The 19,831-nt window shown below is 42.0% G+C and overlaps 1 protein-coding gene across 1 annotated transcript; it reads left to right on the top strand.

The window, feature by feature from the left end:
- The first annotated feature begins 1,226 nt into the window (after window positions 1-1,226).
- LOC140503259 (uncharacterized) lies at window positions 1,227-18,641 on the top strand. Its single transcript, XM_072607061.1, has 4 exons — window positions 1,227-1,452; window positions 4,332-4,458; window positions 5,493-5,588; window positions 15,397-18,641. Exons 1-4 carry the CDS (start codon window positions 1,420-1,422, stop codon window positions 17,703-17,705), a joined length of 2,565 nt encoding a protein of 854 aa, XP_072463162.1. The 5' UTR covers window positions 1,227-1,419; the 3' UTR covers window positions 17,706-18,641.
- The last annotated feature ends 1,190 nt before the right edge of the window (window positions 18,642-19,831 follow it).

Below are 19,831 nucleotides of genomic sequence, written 5' to 3'. Positions count from 1 at the left end.
GGTCTTCTCTAGTGAGTGATAGAAAGGAAGGGGACAGTTTGGAACCTAAAATGTATAGGAAAAAAATGAAATCATGTTTCCTCTCTGTGGAACTTGAATCATTGGTGCAGGTTCTCTTTCTCAGTCTTCCCTGGAACTGTGACCCAGAACAGGGTACTGAGTAACAGAGCTAGTAATTGGTACCTAGCCCATACCACTTCTCACATTTATAATATATATACAACATGATTTTTGTGGGGTTGGGAAGGAAGCACTAATAGCCTGGGAGAGTAGGAAAGTACTGGTATAGAAGGAGATCTTAAACTAAGCCTTGAAAAAAAGGAGAGCTGAGGCAGCAGTAAGGAGAGAGTGAATTCCACACAAGCAGGAAGATCAGCTTTGTGCAAAGGGATGGAGCTGACAGATGGAATCCTCTGAGAGCATTCCACATGAGAACAGTAGGCAGGCCAGTTTGGCACGACTGTACAGTGTGTAAAAGAGGGCGATGAGTAAATTCGTTTTGGAAAGTTGGCTGGAGTCAGATGGTGAAGTGCATTACCAGGCAAGGATTTTGTTTTTGTCTGAAAGATCATAGAGAATTTCTGTAGCTTTATGAACAGGGGAGTGACTAGGTTTACCTGGGCTTTGAACCCAGTTTGGCAGTCTGTGTAGAAGTTAGATTGGAGAGGGGAAAGATTGAGGAAGGGAGACCAATTAGGAGGCTATTACAATGGTCCAGAGGTGATAAAGCCTTGGATTAGGGGGTTTGTGGTGTAAATAGAAAGGATGAGAAAGGTGGGGTCAAACCGTAGATGGCTGTGAAGGGAGAGAACAAAGGGTAAGGGATGATGCCAAGGAGGTGGCCCCCAGGGCATGGGGGCAGGAACGAAGCCAGGAGACTTCGAATACCTCCCGGGAAGCTGGGGACTTGGGCCCACGTGCTCCTCGGAGTCATCTCGCCCCTGTCCTCGCCCCTTCTCTCCGTCCTGGCTCTCTGTACTCTCGCTCATGGCTCTGCCCCACCTGCTCTCTTCCCGGAAGCCTCGGGGATGGAGCGGGTACCGAATGGTGCCAGTTCTTCCCGGCTGAGAACAGCTAGAGCCCAGCTCCGCCACGCAAGGCACACCTGGGCGCTGTCCATTTGAGAACCGGCTCCTTCGGAGCATGCGCACACTATCCCCTTGCCTCTGAACTACGTTTCCCAAAACTCCCTGCTCTGAGTGTGACGCAAGCGGTTACCATGGGAACGGCGGCGTTCCGTCAGGAAACCCCTGGAGGGGCGCTTCCGCTTCCTGGTGGTCTTTGTTCGCGTCTGAGGGTCTCCCCGAGCGGTGGGAGCCCGGAGCGGAGCCGTCGGGCTGAGCGGCCGCCCTTCGGGGCCTCGGACGGGTCCGAGACCCGCGCGTCGCTCGGGCCTCGCTCCTCCTCCCGGAGGCGGCCATGGGCCCCGGGGTCTCCGCGGCCGGTTTCCAGGTGAGATGGGGGCTTCCCGTGGCCCGCCTCCCGCCCTGCTTGGCCCCTGGCCGAGGACCGCCTACTGTGCGCGGCCCGCGCTCATTGCTTAAGCGCCTACTGTGTGCCCGGCGCCCACAGCCTGCGGGGGGACAAGGTGCAGACGGTTCTCCCTTTTTGTATCCCCCCAACAAGCCTGCTGCCTAGGAGCCCATACTACCCCCATTCACAGACAAGTAAACTGAGGCAAGCCTAGGTTAAAGGACAGGGGCAGGGTCTCCCGGATGATCTGATCCCCGGGGCCGGGCCCCATCCACTGATGACCTTGTACAACAAGCGCGTTGGACGTCATCCCAGAGGAAGAGTGGAGACCAAGTCTAACTGCTCAATGGGCCTTGTGGCACTGTTGGCCAAGCCTGGCACACCGATGGGGGCTCCAGGGAGCCCCGGCGATTCTTGAAGGGGACCGACGTGTCACCTTGGGGAACCAGCAGACGGTTCACATTGGGGCGCGTAGGAGCCGGTCAGGACCACTGAAGGGGTTCAGTCAAGGCTGCCTCTGCCACAGCAAGCATCCTTCCGTCTGTCCTTGGAAGAGTGGTAGGGACAGTAATAGATGGACTGAAGACAAGGATAGACTCGCCACCTCAACGTTCTCTACAGTACTGAGCAAAGAAGCCGCATTTCCAGAGCTTAGGAAAGGATGGATGTGTCTGAGATCATAATGAGTTTGGGCATTTCGGAGGAAAGAACAGCTAAGCTCTAGAGTCTTCTGAGGTTTGATTAAGGAATGGTAGCAGATGTCATTGGTAAATAAAAGTAAGAATCCAGCATGAATTTGTAGGGTGAAAAGTGTTTCTTCTACAGATTTTTTTCCTCTTTCTTTGAGCCAGGCGTGAATAAAACAGGCATTGCAAGGGAGAGCCAGTATGATAGGACATTGCTAGTGTGAGGCCTCTTTAAAAAACAAAAACCTTTAAAAATATTTTTGATGGCTTTTGTCATTTCATCAGACATTTCCAAGCATTCTGTTCTCCTTTGTGGCAATAACACAGCACAGAAATCTTCACTGACGGTACATAAAATAGTCCGATCTTTTAGTCCTCCACCTCCCTGCCATGAGGGAAGGTTTATTTTATCATCTGATCTCCATGACAGTCCTTAGTTTTTCAGTTTATTCAGAGTCCATTTCATTTTAGTGCTCTTTTTTTGACATCATTGTCTTCACTGTTTTCACTTGTATCACTTTGCATGACTCTGTACAAATCTTTGCATTCCTCATGTTCATATTTTCTCACTTCATGATACTGTGATCTTTCAAAAAACATTTCCCCAAGTTCTTTGTTGCTTTGTCTCTGACCATGAAAGCCAAACCATGAAGACAGTCAAGAGTAGTTAGGAAGGCTGATGTTTTCAGTGAGTTGGGTTGGGGAAAGGGCTGAGGGAATGACTTACCAGTGGTCATGCAAGTACAGTAGATGTTGGGGAGGAGAGGTGATCAATGACGAAATTCAGGTAGGAAATAGGGACTTTCCATTTGAGATCTCTTGACATGAAACACTTACATGTAGCAATGAAGTCCGGTTTGTGGACACCCTATCCGATGATGACTGACCATGGAGGACATACGATGTTGATGACAGTTTTGACTTTACATTTCTGCATTCGGAATGTTGAAGTCAACAAGGATGAGAGGAAGGGCTGGACAGAAAGTTCTGACAGAGCATGTATGCTGGGGGGTTTTATCATCAAACATGTATCCACAAGCAGTAGAGCTCGACCTATTTTTCTCCTTCTCCAGTAAAGTATTTGGATTTTAAAGAGACTTGTTGGATTATAGTGTGCTTTATTTCCCAGGGAGTCAGGAAGACTTTTATTAGCTTGAGAATCTTCAGTGTCTCTATCTGAAAGGAGAACCCTGACCTCTCTCCAACTAGGGTTTCCTTTTTTCCCTAGGTGGAACTTGAGGCCCTTGCATGCCGCAGGAGAGAAGCCAATGTCAGACTAAGAAATTCAGTCCTAGCCCTCCAGTATTATAGGTGGGAAGTAAGGCTGCTTAACCCTTTCCTAGGTATGAAATCGAGAGATTTTTGCCCAGTCCATAATTTCCTAACAGGGAGCTGTCTTCCCAGGAAGAATCACTGGGATTCTCCCCTACCCCTACTTGTTTTCTGGCCATTTGAATAATCTAAAGGAACTTGCATTTTATTTTGTATCTTTGGGGATTTGGCATTTTGATCTAGTCCAGGTATTTCTTTTAGATCTTTAGTTGAAAGGAGGTAAGGAGGAGGTGAGATAGGATTCTCTTGGCTATTCTAGGGCCCCTCTAATGGTCACAGTGACTTGGAAAGTAGATCACTGCACTATTATTCTGAGATCTTTCCGAGCAAGTTTCTACAGCCCTTTGTGAACTCTGCCTACCTTATCCGGGCAGTCTTGAAGCTTCCTACTCCATGTGTTGAAATTACAACTTCTGGGTCCCTGTATTGGCTCCGACTTCTGTTACCAGGAAAGCATTTTGGGGGATCCTTCTTGGGGCCCATGGCTTTGGGAATGTAGTGCTACCCAATTTAACTTCCAGGAAGGCAAAAATTACTCAGCAAAACCGAGTAAAGCTTAACTACTTTTGTACAGGTATGACTCTTTATTAGGTTCTAAACTAAGGATAAAGCATATGACTACTTTGGGTCTCACATGAAGAATCACTGCATAAGAATGACATTGAAGGGCTGAGTAGGACAGTCACCACACTATAGAGTCCAGTAGTAAGTTAGACACACAACATGTATGCAATGAATATTTCACTTGGAATACGTTGTGAAAGACACTAACTTCAAGTCTCCCTCAGGGTCCTTGTGAGGGAGGTTCCCTGGGTGAGCAGGAATGTGTTGATGTTTCAGGAATTGGTGACCTTCAAGGATGTGGCTGTGGAATTCACCGGGGAGGAGTGGAGACAATTGGACCCTGCTCAGAGAACCTTATTCAGGGAGGTGATGCTGGAGAACTATGGGAACCTTGTTTCCTTGGGTAAAGACAGCTTTCCTTTTTAACTTAGAAGCTTCTCCTTGGGACAGCTTGGTATTTCATTTACCAGTGGCTGTGGGTACCTGATGGGCATGGCAGACATGGAGGAGAATAGATCTAATAATGGGGCTCAGAAGGCAATAGAATCATTCCTAGACTTAGAGGTGGCATGGAGCCAGAGGGATCCTAGCTCAACCCTTTGGTGTGAACAGTGAGGAAAATGAGGCCCAAATGGAGGAAGTGTCCTGGCCAAAGTCACTAAAGTAATGAGTGGCACAATTCATGCCTGGCTGCCCTTCAGCCCTGCCACCCTTATTTTCCCCATGCTGTTTTCAGTATGTAAATTATCAAAGTGGAATGTGGCACACACTGTTGTCATAATTAGACTATTGGTCAGTTTTGTAAGAGAAGAAAGGCTGGTAGATGTGGGGCTGAGAGAGACAGGCTCTTTTGTTTGTTTTTAATACTGAGGAGACATGGGAGAGAGCCAATGGAGAAGCCTAGACTTAAGCAAGAGATGATTCCTAGAATAAGCAGGGTGTGATGGGACTAAGGGTTCAGGAAAAGGAATCAGCCTAAATAAGGAGTAGTGATAATTCTTTCCTCTGTGACTGAAAAGGACAAGAAGTCCTTAACTTGTTTAGGACAGAGACAGGACTTCTTTACTTGTTTCCAAGAGCAAGGTGTTTTCTTTGTTTAACTAAAAATTTGTATTTTCATGTTCCTGCCCCTGGGCTGCCCTTTCCTCATTCTTTGTTCCACTAGGTCAGAGGTTCTGTATCAAAATACCAGGGCAGGTACCAAAAAATGGGCATGATTCTTATTGAATTAGGTTCTATGTGCAAGTTTTCTTTTTTTGAGTCCAAAATCATCCTGTGACCTACCTCTCTCTCCATACTAGTATCAGTCATGAACATCCTTCAGAAGTCCTTATTTATGCTCTTCCAGTGCACTTTGTTCCTGAAGTGCTGAGAGCCAGAAATGAATTCTGATGTGGCCCTGTTCAAAGTATTTTCCCATTTACTTCCTCTGAGCAGGGCTTGCAGTTACCAAACCAGATGTTATCTTCCAGCTGGAGAGAGGAGAAACGCCGTGGATGCTTGAGATCGAAGTCCCAAGAAACCCCATTACAGGTGAGTGAGTCAGGGGGTCACTCCTCAGAAGAGCTGAGCTATTCACAGTGGGAGTGGGAGGGTGAGGAGGGGGCCCTTGAATGCTTTTGAAACATTTGACTGAGAGTTCTCCTCCCAGAGGAGGGCTGAGATGTCCAGGTGGAGCTTTCTCATATTCATTCATTTTCATGTCAACAGCTTGATTCTATAGGGTCTTCCTACGTTTGAATTCTTTCCCAATTCAGGTCAGCAGATGTTTATTAAACAGCTACTTTGTGCTAGCTGCTGGAGATGCTAAACCAAAAGTGGAAGACCTTCGCTTGCCTGAAGGGATGTTTCTGCCACTGTGAGGCGCAGTATGTATACAGGAGTCTTGAGGAAAAAGTGAGCACTGTCAGCTAGGATGTGGGGGGTAGACAGGAAGAGCAGAAGCACGGCAATGTAGCTGAGTATATGAGGGAGAATGAATAATGTGAAATAAGTCTGAAAAGGCAGATGGGAACTCAGTCATCAAGGACTTGAAATTTCAGCCCTATTTTATATTGGAACCAATACCAGGACTTGTATGTTTGGATCACACCCACACCTCAGGAAGATCACTTTGGTTTCTATGAGGATGAGAGTGGAAGCAGGGAGTCAGGTTAAGAGTCTGTTGTAATAGTCCAGATGAGATGTGAGGAGAACATGAGGTAAGGTTGGGACTGTGTGAGTGTAGAAAAGGAGATGGAGGCAAGAGATGTGGTGGGGGGAGAATTTACAAGACCTGGCATGGGGAGTGGATACAGAGAATGAGTGGGAGGATCATTGATCTAGAGCTGGGACATCCTTAGAGGTCATTTAGTACAACCCCATAGTTTTGTAGATGGGGAAACAGTCAGGGGAAAAGATTGTCCTGAGGTCATAGAGGTCATAAGAACCTCAGATCCTGTAAGTCCAAATCCAGCTCTCTTTCCATTGTTATTCAGTCATTCAGTCATGCCTGACTCTTTATGACCCCATTTTTCTTGGCAAAGATAACTGGAGTGATTTACCATTTTCTTCTCCATTGTGTCCCCATTTTACAGTTGAATAACTGAGGCAAATAGGGATTAAGTGACTTGCCAAAGTTTACACAGCCAATAAGTATCTGAGGCTGAATTTGAACTCAGGTCTTCCTGATTTGAAAATTTTTTTAATTGATTATTTTTAGTTTTAAATATTCATTTACACCAGATTTTGAGTTCCAGATTTTCTCCCCATCTCTCCCCTCCCCCAACCCCATATGGCATGCATTCTGATTACCTCTTCCCCCAGCCTGCCCTCCCTTTTATTTTGCACTTCCCCTTTCCCTTCCCCTTTACTTTCTTGTAGAACAAGATAGATTTCTGCACCCCATTGCCTATATATCTTATTTCCCAGTTGCATGTAAAAGCAATTTTTAACATTTGTTTTTAAAGCTGTGAGTTCTAAATTTTCTTCCTTCCTCCTTCTCCACCCACCCTCATTGAGAAGGCAAGCAATTCAACATAGGTTATACATGTGGAGTCATGCAAAATACTTCCATAATAGTCATGTTGTGAAAGACTAACTGTATCTCCCTCCATCCTATCCCACCCCTCACTAATTCTATTTTCAGCTTTGACCCTGCCCCTTTTCAAAAGTGTTTGCTTCTGACTACCCTCTTCCCCAATGTGCCCTCCCTTGTATCATCATCCCACCCTTATCCTCTTCCCCCCTTACTTTCCCATAGGGTAAGATACCCATTTGAATGTGTATGTTATTCCTTCCTTAAACTAATCCAGTGAAAGTAAGGTTAATTGATTCCCTCTCACCTCCCCCCTCCTCCCCTCCATAGTGAAACCTTTTTCTTGCTGCTTTTATGTGAGATAATTAATTTACCCCATTCTATCTCTCCCTTTCTCTTCCCAATATATCCATCTCTCACCTTTTAATTTTAATTTTTAAGATATCATCCCTTCATATTCAACTCACTCTGTACCCTCTATCTGTTTGTCTGTCTATCTATCTGTATGTCTATCTATCTATCTATCTATCTATCTATCTATCTATCTATCTATCTATCTATCTATCTATCTATCTATCTACCTGTCTGTCTGTCTGTCTGTCTATCTATCTATCTATATTTCCTCCAACTACTCTAATGCTAAGCAAGGTCTCATGAGTTACAAATATCATCTTTCCATGTAGGAATGTAAACAATTCAGCTTTAATAAATCCCTTATGATTTCTCTTTCCTGTTTACCTTTTCATGCTTCTCTTAATTCTTGTATCTGAAAGTCAAATTTTCTTTTCAGCTCTGGTCTTTTCATCAAGAATGCTTGAAAGTTCTCTATTTCATTGAAATTCCATTTTTTTCTCTTGGAGTATGATACTCAGTTTTGCTGGGTAGGTGATTCTTGGTTTTAATCCTAGCTCCTCTGACCTCTACAATATCATATTCCAAGCCCTTCATTCCCTTAATGTAGAAGCTGCTAGATCTTATGTTATCTTGATTGTAATTGCACAATACTTGAATTGTTTTTTTCTGGCTGCTTGCAATATTTTCTCCTTGACCTGGGAACTCTGTAATTTGGCTACAATATTCCTATGAGTTTTCCTTTTGGGATCTCAGGAGGTGATCAGTGAGTTCTTTCCATTTTTTTAGAATAGTTTTAGGATATCAGAGCAGTTTTTCTTGATAATTTCTTGAAAGATGATGTCTAGGCTTTTTTTTAGATCATGGCTTTCAGGTAGTCCAGTAATTTTTAAATTATCTCTACTGGATTTGTTTTCCAGGTCAGTAGTTTTTCCAGTTGAGATCTTTCACATTGTCTTCTATTTTTCATTCTTTTGGTTCTGTTTTATAATTTCTTGATTTCTCATAGTCATTAGCTTCCATTTGCTCCATTCTAATTTTGAAGAAGTTATTTTCTTCAGTGACCTCCTTTTCCATTTGGCCAATCCTGTTTTTTAAGGCATCCTTCTCCTTGTTGGCTTTTTGGATCTGTTTTGCCATTTGGCTTAGTCTATCTTTTAAAATGTTATTTTCTTCAATATGTTTTTGGATCTCCTTTAGTAAGCTGTTGACTTATTTTTCATGATTTTCTTGTGTCACTCTCATTTCTCTTCCCAATTTTTCCTCTATTTCTCTTACTTGATTTTCAAAATCCTTTTTGAGCTCTTCCGTGGCCTGTGACCAGTTCATATTTTTCTTGGAGGCTTTTGATGTTGGAGCTCTGACTTTGTTATCTTCTGTTTGTATGTTATGATCTTCTTTGTCACCAAAGTAAGATTCTGTAGTCTGACTCTTTTCCCTCTATTTGCTCATCTTCCCAGCCAGATTCAATTCTCTAGCTCTTTGTCAAAATAGGACTTTGATTCCAGTGGGAGTGGGGCTGGGGCTGTGGGCGGGGGTAGGTGTACCCCAGGCTTCAGGGGTTTTGTGTCAGCTGCTCAATCCCCCACTGCCTGTTGACTTTGCACTTTTAATGTGATTGTTCTTTGGGGTTGACTTTTAAACCAGTTCATAGTATTGATAACGGTGAAGATGGTGATAATTAGCATTTATATAGTGCTTAGAGATGTCCAAAGTGCTTTACAAATATTATTTCTTTATCTTCACAACTCTGGAAGGTAAGAGGCATTATCTCAGTGTTGCTGATGAGGAAACTGAGGCAGAAAGATGTAGAGTCATCTGAATTCATCAAGAACAGCCAGGTTTTCTCTCAGGCATCAACACTCCCCTTTCCTCCCTCAGCAATTTTTGTTCTGTCATCTCCAGTTCAAAGACCATTTCTCCTTGGCAGAGAAAACAGAAGATAAGAGTTGAGGACCTCTGTCTTCTTTCTGTTGCCAGTTATCATTTTCTTATTCATCCTAAGCTATGTTTCTATCCCTTCTTTCCTCCTAATGTGCCTTTGACAATTTGCTTTTGTTACCCTTAGCTTCCATTCTGAGCTTTGGTGCTCCTGGCACTCTTTTTATAGGATCATGTCATTTTCTTATTCATCCTGTTCCTGCCTTTGCTTTCATCTCTTGTACATATCTTTTTCAAATATTAGTTAGTTTATAAGCTCTCTGCATATCCTCATCTTTTTTCCCTTGATAAATCCTGTTTTTTCTTCCTTGTTTGAATTTTTTTCCTTTATTTTTTGAAACTCCCATCGCTGAAGTTCTTGTTATTGTTACTGTTGGTGGTGGTGGTGGTGGTAGTGGCTCTTCATTCTCAGAAAGGACAAGTGACGTCGTGGGGTGATGTTTTGACTTGCAAGTGAAGTGAATTTAAGTGAGGCAGTTTCGTAAAGTCCTCAACCTCTTTCTGTCTTCCCAAGTCATCAAAGTCTGGTGGTAGGATAAAAGTCAAGAATGACTGGGGATGATCCAGGATGCCTGGACGTCCTTGGAGTCTTTAATGCCTAAACAAGCTCTAAGCTCTCCGCAGAACCTACTTTAGTCACCTTCATGGCCATTGGAACAAATTTTTCTCATCTGCCCGTTCCACCTGAGGAAGTCTTCATAGGCTTGGAGTAGACATCCCCCTAACTCACTGATGGATTTGTGGTTTATTGGTTACTCTCAGCCTGATTTAGCCCATCTGCTGAGATGGTTTGCTGGACTTTGGCCACTGTGCATGCTACAGATTCTTGGAGCCACAGGGGAGAGTTGGGTGAAAATGGACTCCAAAGATGGATGAGCAGCCCTGAAAAGGCTCAGTGAGCCTTCACACCAGGGGTGGTGTTAGTCCTTCCTGAACACTCCACATACCGCAACTGAAGTTAACACTGAAGGAGTTGTATGAAATCTTAATTTGTTTTATTATCTTTACGTTGCAGTCTCTTCCCATATTCCAGGAATTCCCTCCTACCCCAAACAGATCTGTGACTTCATCATCATTTGAAAGTCCCCTTCAGCGATATAAGTCATCCCTCATTTTGAGTTACTCTCACACTTTCCCAAAAGTTCAAACAGGAAGCCCACTCAACATGCCAGAGACCTTTCTCACTTTGTCTGACAGTGCAAGTGTATTAAGGAAGTACTTTGTCCAGCTGTCATCCCTTGCTCTTGCCATGTTACCAGCCTGTCTTTTCTTCCTAGTATGAAGATTTCTTAATGCTACCCTTTCCTCCTGTTCTTCTTAAGAGTTTCTCCATTCTCTACAGCCTGCTTACACCTATCATGGGCCTCAGTGTGGTACCCCTTCAGTTCTTTGGATGAAGTAGTGTTCCATATCTTCCTACCAGCTAGAAACACTGGTAAAATGTTAATATTCAAAAGATGGGGCCTTTGCTTTCATGGGAAGATTGGGATTAATAAAAAATGCTTGCAATGTGACCTTTTTTCCCTCTCCTGTTCTGGGAACAGTTGGGTTCTCTGGGCCCAACTGGTTGTCCACCTCTACTGTCTCACATGTATGTATATGTATACATACATAATATTGAACAAAGTCCAAAATGTATATTGGAATCTGGGCAGCAGACTTGTTTTTCCCATGTGGATGGACAGGCTTTGGGTGCTTTGGGTGATATAGTTCTCCCTTCTAGGGTGCTCTGGAATGTTTTGGAGCTTGTTGTAGACAATGCAATGTCATCTACATACAGGAGCATTTGGAACTCACCATCCACAGAGAATCTGTCCTGCATGTGGACTCTGTGTCACATTCCTCCCTCACAGTGATCCAGACATCTCTGTTTTATGCCTCACTTGATACTGGGTATCAGAGCATCATTAAGCAGGGCTGTTTTTTATTTTTTAAAATGTTTTTCTAAAGATCTCTTGTTTTTAATATCACTTCCATTCCCTGCTGTATCCTTCTCCTGCCGTGCCATATAATTAATCATTTAAAGGAGAAAGAAAGAAGAGAAGAAAGGTGCCACAAAACTAACTCATAAAACAAAAAGCCTGATGTGCCTCTTACTCAGACTTGTCTACTTTTGCAAGGAAGCAGAAGGAGGAACTTGTGGTCAAGCTTAGTCTTTATCATTTCATAGCATTCAGTGGTGATCATTTTCATTCTTCTCCATCTCCATTGCTGTCGGCATTGAACACTGACTTCCTAGTCCCTCTTACTTCACTTTTAATCAGTTTATAGAAGCTTTTCCACACTTCTCTCTATTCATCACATTTATCACTTCTTATAGAATAGTCATATTCTATCATGTTCTTGTGCCACAATTTGTTGTTTGTAGTACTTAAGTAGCATTGTTTTAACAATTTTGGTGTGTGTAAGGCCTTTTTTTTCCAATGCCCATGACCTCCTATAGGTTCATATTTAGTAGTGGAATCTCTAGGTCAAAGAGTATGAACTTTCTTGTGTAATTTCAAATTACTTTCCAGAATGGTTTAAGTCACATGTCTGTCAACAATGCATTAATGTTCCCATTTTTCCATAATCCCTGCAGCATGGTCTTTTCCCTAAATCCAGGGGTACACATTTCTCCATGTCAAATCTCTCCTTGTTTGTGATGGGAGTAATCAGGTAATTCCCCATGACTTACTGGACTGGGGTACTTCCAGTGGAGCTCATTATGTGCCCAGGCCCTTTCCAATGGTCCCATGATTGTACTACTTAGGATAAGACAAATACACCAGATACTTGCTAAGGAGCTTGTCTGATCTCAGAGACACCTGGTTAGTAATCCCTTGGTTCCTGATGGTAGTGCTGAATGATAGAGGATTTGCCACTGGACAGGAGAGTTGCTTACTCTGTAGGCTTTAAAGGAGAAACAACTTCAAGTTCTCTTTCAGAAACACAGTGAGAGTGGGTGGGGGTTGTTTTCTCCTCCTCCTCTTCCTTTGGAAACAGTGGCAACTATATGCTCATGTTAGAGAATACATGTCCTTGCTGGACTTCAGAGCTTTATACTTATACTTAAGGAAGGGTTGACTGAGAGATATTGGCAAACTCTCCTGGGTGAAAATTTCCTACCATGTGTCCTATTAGCACATTGGACAGCCCATATATTTCTCCAGTATATCTACTGCCAATGCGTGAGATGATCCTGGTCCAGGGATTACTGTAACATATAGAGTATCCCAGATGTAGGGCCAAATACATCTGACTCTAGGACAGATAGGGTTAGCTCAAGAAGCAAGCAAGAAATATCAAATGAGCCCTAAATACGTGTTGGGATTAAAAAATGGGATTTAACACCTGGACTTCATTGGAATCAACCCCTCACATCCTCAGTGATCCCCCTGATGTATAGTTCCACTCATCCTGGTCTTTATGTACAGAGGTCTCCAAAAACATGGACTTCATGTGCTCATTAGGGTCTATGTGAAGAGACTGTTGACCCCCTTACTTTGGGTCTTTTAGTATCTTGTTCTAAGTCCTGCTTGACAGATATGTACTTGTGGATGCCCAGGTGAGCAGCATATGTTGAATAAAACCTCAAAAGGCCAGTAAATCTCTGACCTTTTATTACTTTGGGTAAGTGAGTGTCAGTAGCCTGTTCCAGACTATCTGTATTTCCTAAAGCTTGATTGAATGGACTAGATCCAGGATTTTCTTAAGTCTGATCTCCCACCCCCTATTCTTCATGTGGGCCACCATCAATCTAGGGCCGTTGCCACTATTGCCTCATTGACCTAATCAACATGTCTTCACTAGAGTGATGGCTATCAATATTTTCAGGAAGTGGGACTTCTTTCAGATCCCTTTGCCCACCAGGTTGGCAGTATGAGTGACGTTCAGGTGGTCTTGGTGAAGGATAGTGAAGATACCTGGACTCCTTCCCAGGAGAAGATAGATTATTCCTGAATAGTCTTAGCCACAATAGTAGATACAAGAGCATTGTGTGTTTGTTCTTCATTGTTGAAGAAGACCGTGCCATCAGAGAAATAATGACATGACTTGGATTTGACTTTGTTCTGAGTGAGGGAGGGCTGTGCTGGTCACCAGCCTTCACTTCTCCAGAGTCATCTGATTCCAGTGACCAGATATTCATCAGGATGACTGGAGATGACCCAGGATAAGGCAGTTGGGGTTAAGTGACTTGCCCAAGGTCACACAGCTAGTGAGTGTCAAGTGTCTGAGGTGAGATTTGAACTCAGGTCCTCCTGACTCCTGCACTGGTGCTCTATCCACAGCACCACCTTGCTGCCCCTTACAAGAGCATTAGTGAAGTCCACAATCCTCTACCAGTGATTGATAGGAGGTTAGCAACAGCTTAAGTAGTTGGTATAATAACTTTGCTTAGTTTCCTGTAGTCTTCTGTAACCCCCTAAGTGCCATCCACCTTCCTCATTTGCCACCCAGGGCTACATCAAGTGAAGTAGTGCAGTGATGAGCTCTGGTCTTCATTATCTTTACTTTGCTTCATTAGGAAGGAGGTAAGACCTAGAATAGTTTGAGGTTAGCTAGATCGGATGGCTCGTCCAGCTCCAGGGGTTTCCATTTGGCCTTAAACACAATTACTGGCATGAACATGACTCTCATTACCTCTTTAGAATCTGGATTGAGTGTGACTGAAGGGCTTTTACTGTGCCAGTGCTGGATGTTATGGTTCAGTTTTACTAGCATCCTGTAGACTGATGTTGAATTATTTCCTTACCAGTCCTATGTTTCAAGGTATCATCAGCTTTCACCTACAGAATTTGAGGCAGACATCAATCCTCTACCCACCATCCTTAGAGTTCATATTTGTAGACAACCACTGTGGCTCTTTTCCATCTCAGTAGTGATCATGCCCATGACTGTATTGTGGTGTTATAGGAGAGGCCCATAGCTAAAGCTTAATGGCACTGAGGTTAGGATCCACCCTTTCAAAAGTCAGGATCTAATTGCTCCTGGCTGGTCACTGGGAATAGGAAGTAGGTCATGGGATAGCAAGACAGACCAGTGGTGCTGGCCTCCTTGCTGTTCCTCAAACAAGTCACTCCATCTCTTGGCTTCAGACATTTTCATTGGCTGTTCCCCATACCTGAAATGCTCTCCCTCATCTCTTCCTCCTATTTTGCCTGGCTTCCTTCAAGTTCCAGCTAAAATCCCATCTTCTACAGAAAGCTTTTCCCAGTCCCCTTTAATTCTCGTGTTTTCCCTATGTTGATTATTTCCAATTTATCCTCTGCTCCTATATGCATTTTTTAGTACCCTGAAATGTAATTCACTTAGACTTAGAGATTCATTCTTTCATTCATACAAACTAGATGCTCCCTTACTTTCTCCTTACAGAGTTTCACTTCAAATTGCTATTAATAATGCTTGTTCTAAACATATTCCAGAGGACCAGCATATGAAGCATTCTACCTGCTTCTTGGTGGAGAGTTGGTGGATTTAGTGTGCAGGATAAAACGTCAATTTTTCAGGATAACCCATGTGGGAATTTGTATGGCTTGACTGTGCATATTTTAATAAGAGTTTTATTTTTACTTTTTCTTTTTTCCACTGAAGTAGGAGGGAGAGAAAAACTAACAAGAGCTGTTAAAAAAGGAAGGAAGGAAAGAGGGAGGGAGGGAAGGAAGGAAGGAAGGAAGGGTCACTGAAGCATTTTTTTTTAAATAGATAAAAGAACAAAAGGGGGCTAGAAGGAAAAACAGACAAGCAGGGAAACTTCAACAGTTACATCTTGAATTTATACTTAAAAAGAAAAAAACAAATTATTTATAGTAGAGGTTCATAGTTTCAAATATAACCCTCTTTCTGTTCTATTTTCTTTGTGGAAATACTGGTGGTTTTATTCAGTGTTTGCTGGAAGGTCAGAATAAAAAAAAATTAACCTAATGTTTGTTCTATAATTTTAAAATTTCAGATCATTCTCTATGGTAGGTGAGGCAGAATTTAGGATTTACTATAAAAGCAGTTTCCTTTCTCCTAGCATAGAAGTTATTGACTTTGCTTTCTTTCTTTCAGAGTGCCTTAATCTGGATTCTAGGTGGGAAACAACAGAGACTATTGAAATCCAAGGCATTTCTCTAGGGAAGTTATCTAAGGAAAGAAACAAGGATGGACCATGGGATTCCATGTTAGGAGAAGCTTGGGAATATGCTTTTAGATTGGAGCAACAGAAAACCAACTATGAAAAGCAATCTCAACCAGTGAAAATCCCTCATAGAAAATCTTCTGATTTTTATACCAGTGAATATAATATGTTGGGAACAGGCTTCAATCTGACGTCAGTCCTTATTCCACAGCATCAAGATCATAAGGGGAAAAATATTCATAAATGTAATACACATGGGATAAACTTCAAGCAGTGTTCAGAAAGCTGTAAGCATAATAGTATTTTTTCTGAGACACTTTGCAAATATAAATATAGGAATTCAGACAGTTGTGATTCAGATCTTACTCAAAATGACAGAAAATGTACTGAAAAAAAATCATGTGAAGGTGGGAAAGTGTTGAATAGCAATGTCTCCATTACAAATCATCAGATCATCCCAGCTGCACAGAAATCGTTTAAGTATAATACATGTGGGAAAGACTCTAGCTGCAAATCTCTTCTATATCAAGAACTTCGTACTGAAGAAGAACCCTTTGCATGTAAGGAATGGGAAAAATCCTTTGGTTGGCATGGACAACTTACTGAACATAAAAGAGTTCATACTGGAGAAAAACCTTTTGAATGTAACAAATGTGGGAAATCCTTTAGCTGGAGGGGACATCTTGCTCTACATAAGAGAATTCATGCTGGAGAGAAACTTTTTGCATGCGCTGAATGTGGAAAATCCTTTAATCAACATGGAAAACTTAATGAACATAAGAGAATTCATACTGGAGAGAAACCCTTCCCATGCAGTGAATGTGGGAAATCCTTTAATCGGCGGAAAGCACTCATTATCCATAGGAGAATTCATACTGGAGAGAAACCCTTTGGTTGTAGCGAATGTGGGAAATTCTTCAATCAGAGGGGCCATCTTACTGGGCATAAGAAAATTCATACTGGAGAAAAACCCTTTGAATGTAGTGAATGTGGGAAATTCTTTAGGCGAAGACGACACCTTACTAGGCATATGGTTATTCATACAGGAGAGAAACCCTTTGAGTGTAATGAATGTGGGAAAGCCTTTAACGAATGTGGAAAGCTTACTGAACATAAGAGAATTCACACAGGAGAGAAACCCTTTGAGTGTACTGAATGTGGGAAATCCTTTAATTCAAATGGACAACTCACTACTCACAGGAGAATTCATACTGGAGAGAAACCTTTCATGTGTAATGAATGTGGGAAATCTTTTAGGTGGTGTCGAGATCTTAATGAACATAAGAGAATTCATACTGGAGAGAAGCCCTTTCAGTGTAACGAATGTGGGAAGTCCTTTAATCGTCGAAAAGCACTTATTGTACATAGGAGGATTCATACTGGAGAAAAGCCCTTTGAATGTAGTGAATGTGGAAAATTCTTCAATCAACGTGGAAACCTTACTGAACATAAGAGAATTCATACTGGAGAAAAACCTTTTGAATGTCATGAATGTGGGAAGTCATTTAACTGGAGAGGGCAGCTTACTATACATAAAAGAATTCATACTGGAGAGAAACCCTTTGTGTGCAACGAATGTGGGAAATCCTTTAATCAATGTGGAAAGCTTACTGAACACAAGAGAATTCATACTGGAGAGAAACCATTTGAATGTAGTGAATGTGGAAAATCCTTTAACTGGAGTGGACAACTTACTACGCATAAGAGAGTTCATACTGGAGAGAAACCCTTTGAATGTAATGAATGTGGGAAATCTTTTAGCAGGAGTGCCTCCCTTACTAAACATAAGAGAATCCATACTGGAGAGAAGCCCTTTGAATGTACTGAGTGTGGGAAATTCTTTAATTGTCATGCACACCTTACTGAACATAAGAGAATTCATACTGGAGAAAAACCCTTTGAATGTAATGATTGTGGGGTCTCCTTCAGGTGGAGAGGACAACTTACTAGACATAAGAGAATTCATACTGGAGAAAAACCCTTTGAATGCAATGAATGTGGAAAATTCTTTAATCAGCGTGGAAACCTTACGGAACATGAGAGAATTCACACTGGAGAAAAACCCTTTGAATGTAGTGAATGTGGAAAATCCTTTAAACAACGTGGAAACCTTACAGACCATAAGAGAATTCATACTGGAGAGAAGCCCTTTGAATGTAATCAGTGTGGCAAATCTTTTAATCGCCGAGGAAAGCTTACTGACCACAAGAGAATTCATACTGGAGAGAAACCTCTCTGATTGTCGTGAATATGGGAATTCTTTTCCCTGTAGAGCAATGCTTGGTGACATAAGAGAATTCATGTTGCAGAGAAATCCTTGAGTTATGAATGTGGATAATTCTTTCACTGGAGAGGATAGCTTACCACCATAAGAAAATTTATTTAAGAAAGAAACAGTTTGGTTGTAGTGGATGTAGGAAATCCTTTAACCAAAGTGAAAAACTATTATACATAAAATTCATACTGAATTAAAACAACTTGGAATGTTAAGAATGCAGACTATTTTTTTTAGCTGGTACCAAGATTTGACTAAGCATGATTATTCATACTAGGGAGAAAGCTTTTGTAGGGTAAAGCAGCTTCATTGGCTTGTGAATCACCTTGAAATGAACACATTCTTACTGTATTATTAATTTTAATGTAAAAGATACATTCTGCATGTCACCAGTTTTTCTTTTCTGCTTAAATTTGTTTGCAAGGAATCAACTTCCCTCCACTTCTAGCTTTTCCTCCCTAGATTTGAAAAATATCCTCCCTGCTCTGAGCTCCAAAATCCCCCTTAACTGCATTTTGTGCAGGGCTAGTTAAGTAATATTTCATCTTAAATCCATAATAAATCCCAATTTGAGATCACTTATCTAGCTATATTTCTCTTCCCTATTGTGAGCTACTCTCAGTGGAAAAAAAAAGAAAGGAAAACTTTTCTGTCAGCCCTTTTTCACTGAGCCCTGAATGGGTCCATTTGAGATACTGGGCTGAGCCATCTGGGCACATCACTGGTTGATTTTAATGGTCCTCTGTACTCTAAATGCTTGGGAAGCACAGGTTTGGGGAATGCATAGCCATTTAGGCTGATAGTCCAGGTCTTGTAGTGAACTGTACTCACTACATTTTAAGTTTCTGGGTGTCACTGGTGCTTGTATATACCTGTAATAAAACTTGCTGTGTTCCAGAACTGCTGTAGTGTAGTCACTTACATTGAACCTCAGGTTTGAGTAATATATCCAGCCAATGTAGGAACATTAATCAATGTAAGAAAATATTCAGTAATGACCTGCCTTATTTGACAGTGTAAAGTTCATGTCCAAGGGAAATCCTTTGTAATAATTGTGGGAAAGTTTTCAGCCACAGTCATTGCCTTACTTAGCATTAAAGCATTCACAAAGGATCTCAGAAACCAGAACCCAATATTCACCATTTGCCAGTGATATTGTAGTCAACCAGCCTCTGAAAATCTCCACTAAATGGGAACCCACTACCTAAGGAACTTCATATTACTTTTAGATAGTTCTAGTTGTTAGGCAGAGGGCAGCTAGTTGGCTCAGTGGGTAGAGTATTAGATCTGAAGTCAAGAAGACGCATCATCCTGAGTTTAAATCTGGCCTCAGACGCTTACCAGCTGTGTGACCCTGGGAAAGTCGCTTAACCCTATTTGCCTCAGTTCCTCAGCTGGAGAAGGACATGACAAAGCACTCCAGGATCTTGGCCAAGAAAACCCCAAATGGGATCATGAAGACCTGGACACAACATAAGATGACTAAACAATAACAGTTGTTAGGAAGTCTGACTTTAGAGCAAAGGTTCTTTTAAAAATTTTTAAAATTATTTTTTCAATGAAAAAATCTACCTTCTTTCTGCCTACCTCTCAACTGAGAAGAAAAGTCTCTGTTACAAACATGTAGTCAAGCAAAACAAATTCTTTCATTGGCTATGTCCAAAAAGAGGCCTTGCTTTATACACTTGATTCCACCTCCCTATGAGGAGGTGGAGGGCATGTTTTGTCATAAGTCCTCTGGAGTCGTGGCTGTTCATTGTATTGATCAGAGTTGCTAGGTCTTTTAAAGTTGTTTATCTTTAGACTGTTGTTTCTATTGTGTAAGTTCTGGTTCTGCTCACTGTACTGTGCAGTTGTTTCATACAAATCTTCCTAGAATTTTCTGAAACTATTGCCTTCATCATTTCTTATAGCACTGTAATATTCTATCATATTCTGCCATAATGTATTAGCCATTCTCTGGTTGATGGATATCCCCTGTTTCCAATTCTTCACCAATTCCTAAAAAAGCTTCCATAAATATTTTTTAACATATGGGTCCTTTTCCTTTCTTTGATCTCTGAGGCACAGACCTAGGAGTGGTAGCTGGG

Source organism: Notamacropus eugenii, chromosome 5 (genome assembly GCF_028372415.1).
Source record: "Notamacropus eugenii isolate mMacEug1 chromosome 5, mMacEug1.pri_v2, whole genome shotgun sequence".
NCBI classification, from domain to species: Eukaryota; Metazoa; Chordata; class Mammalia; order Diprotodontia; family Macropodidae; genus Notamacropus; species Notamacropus eugenii.
Note: the sequence above shows the minus strand (reverse complement) of the source record. Positions and strands in the feature narration are given on the sequence as shown.

Coding starts and splice junctions, on each gene's coding strand:
- LOC140503259 (XM_072607061.1), top strand. CDS start 1,420: ATGGGCCCCGGGGTCTCCGCGGCCGGTTTCCAG. Junction 4,459..5,492: donor TGGGAACCTTGTTTCCTTGG/GTAAAGACAGCT, acceptor TCCTCTGAGCAG/GGCTTGCAGTTACCAAACCA. Junction 5,589..15,396: donor CCCAAGAAACCCCATTACAG/GTGAGTGAGTCA, acceptor TCTTTCTTTCAG/AGTGCCTTAATCTGGATTCT.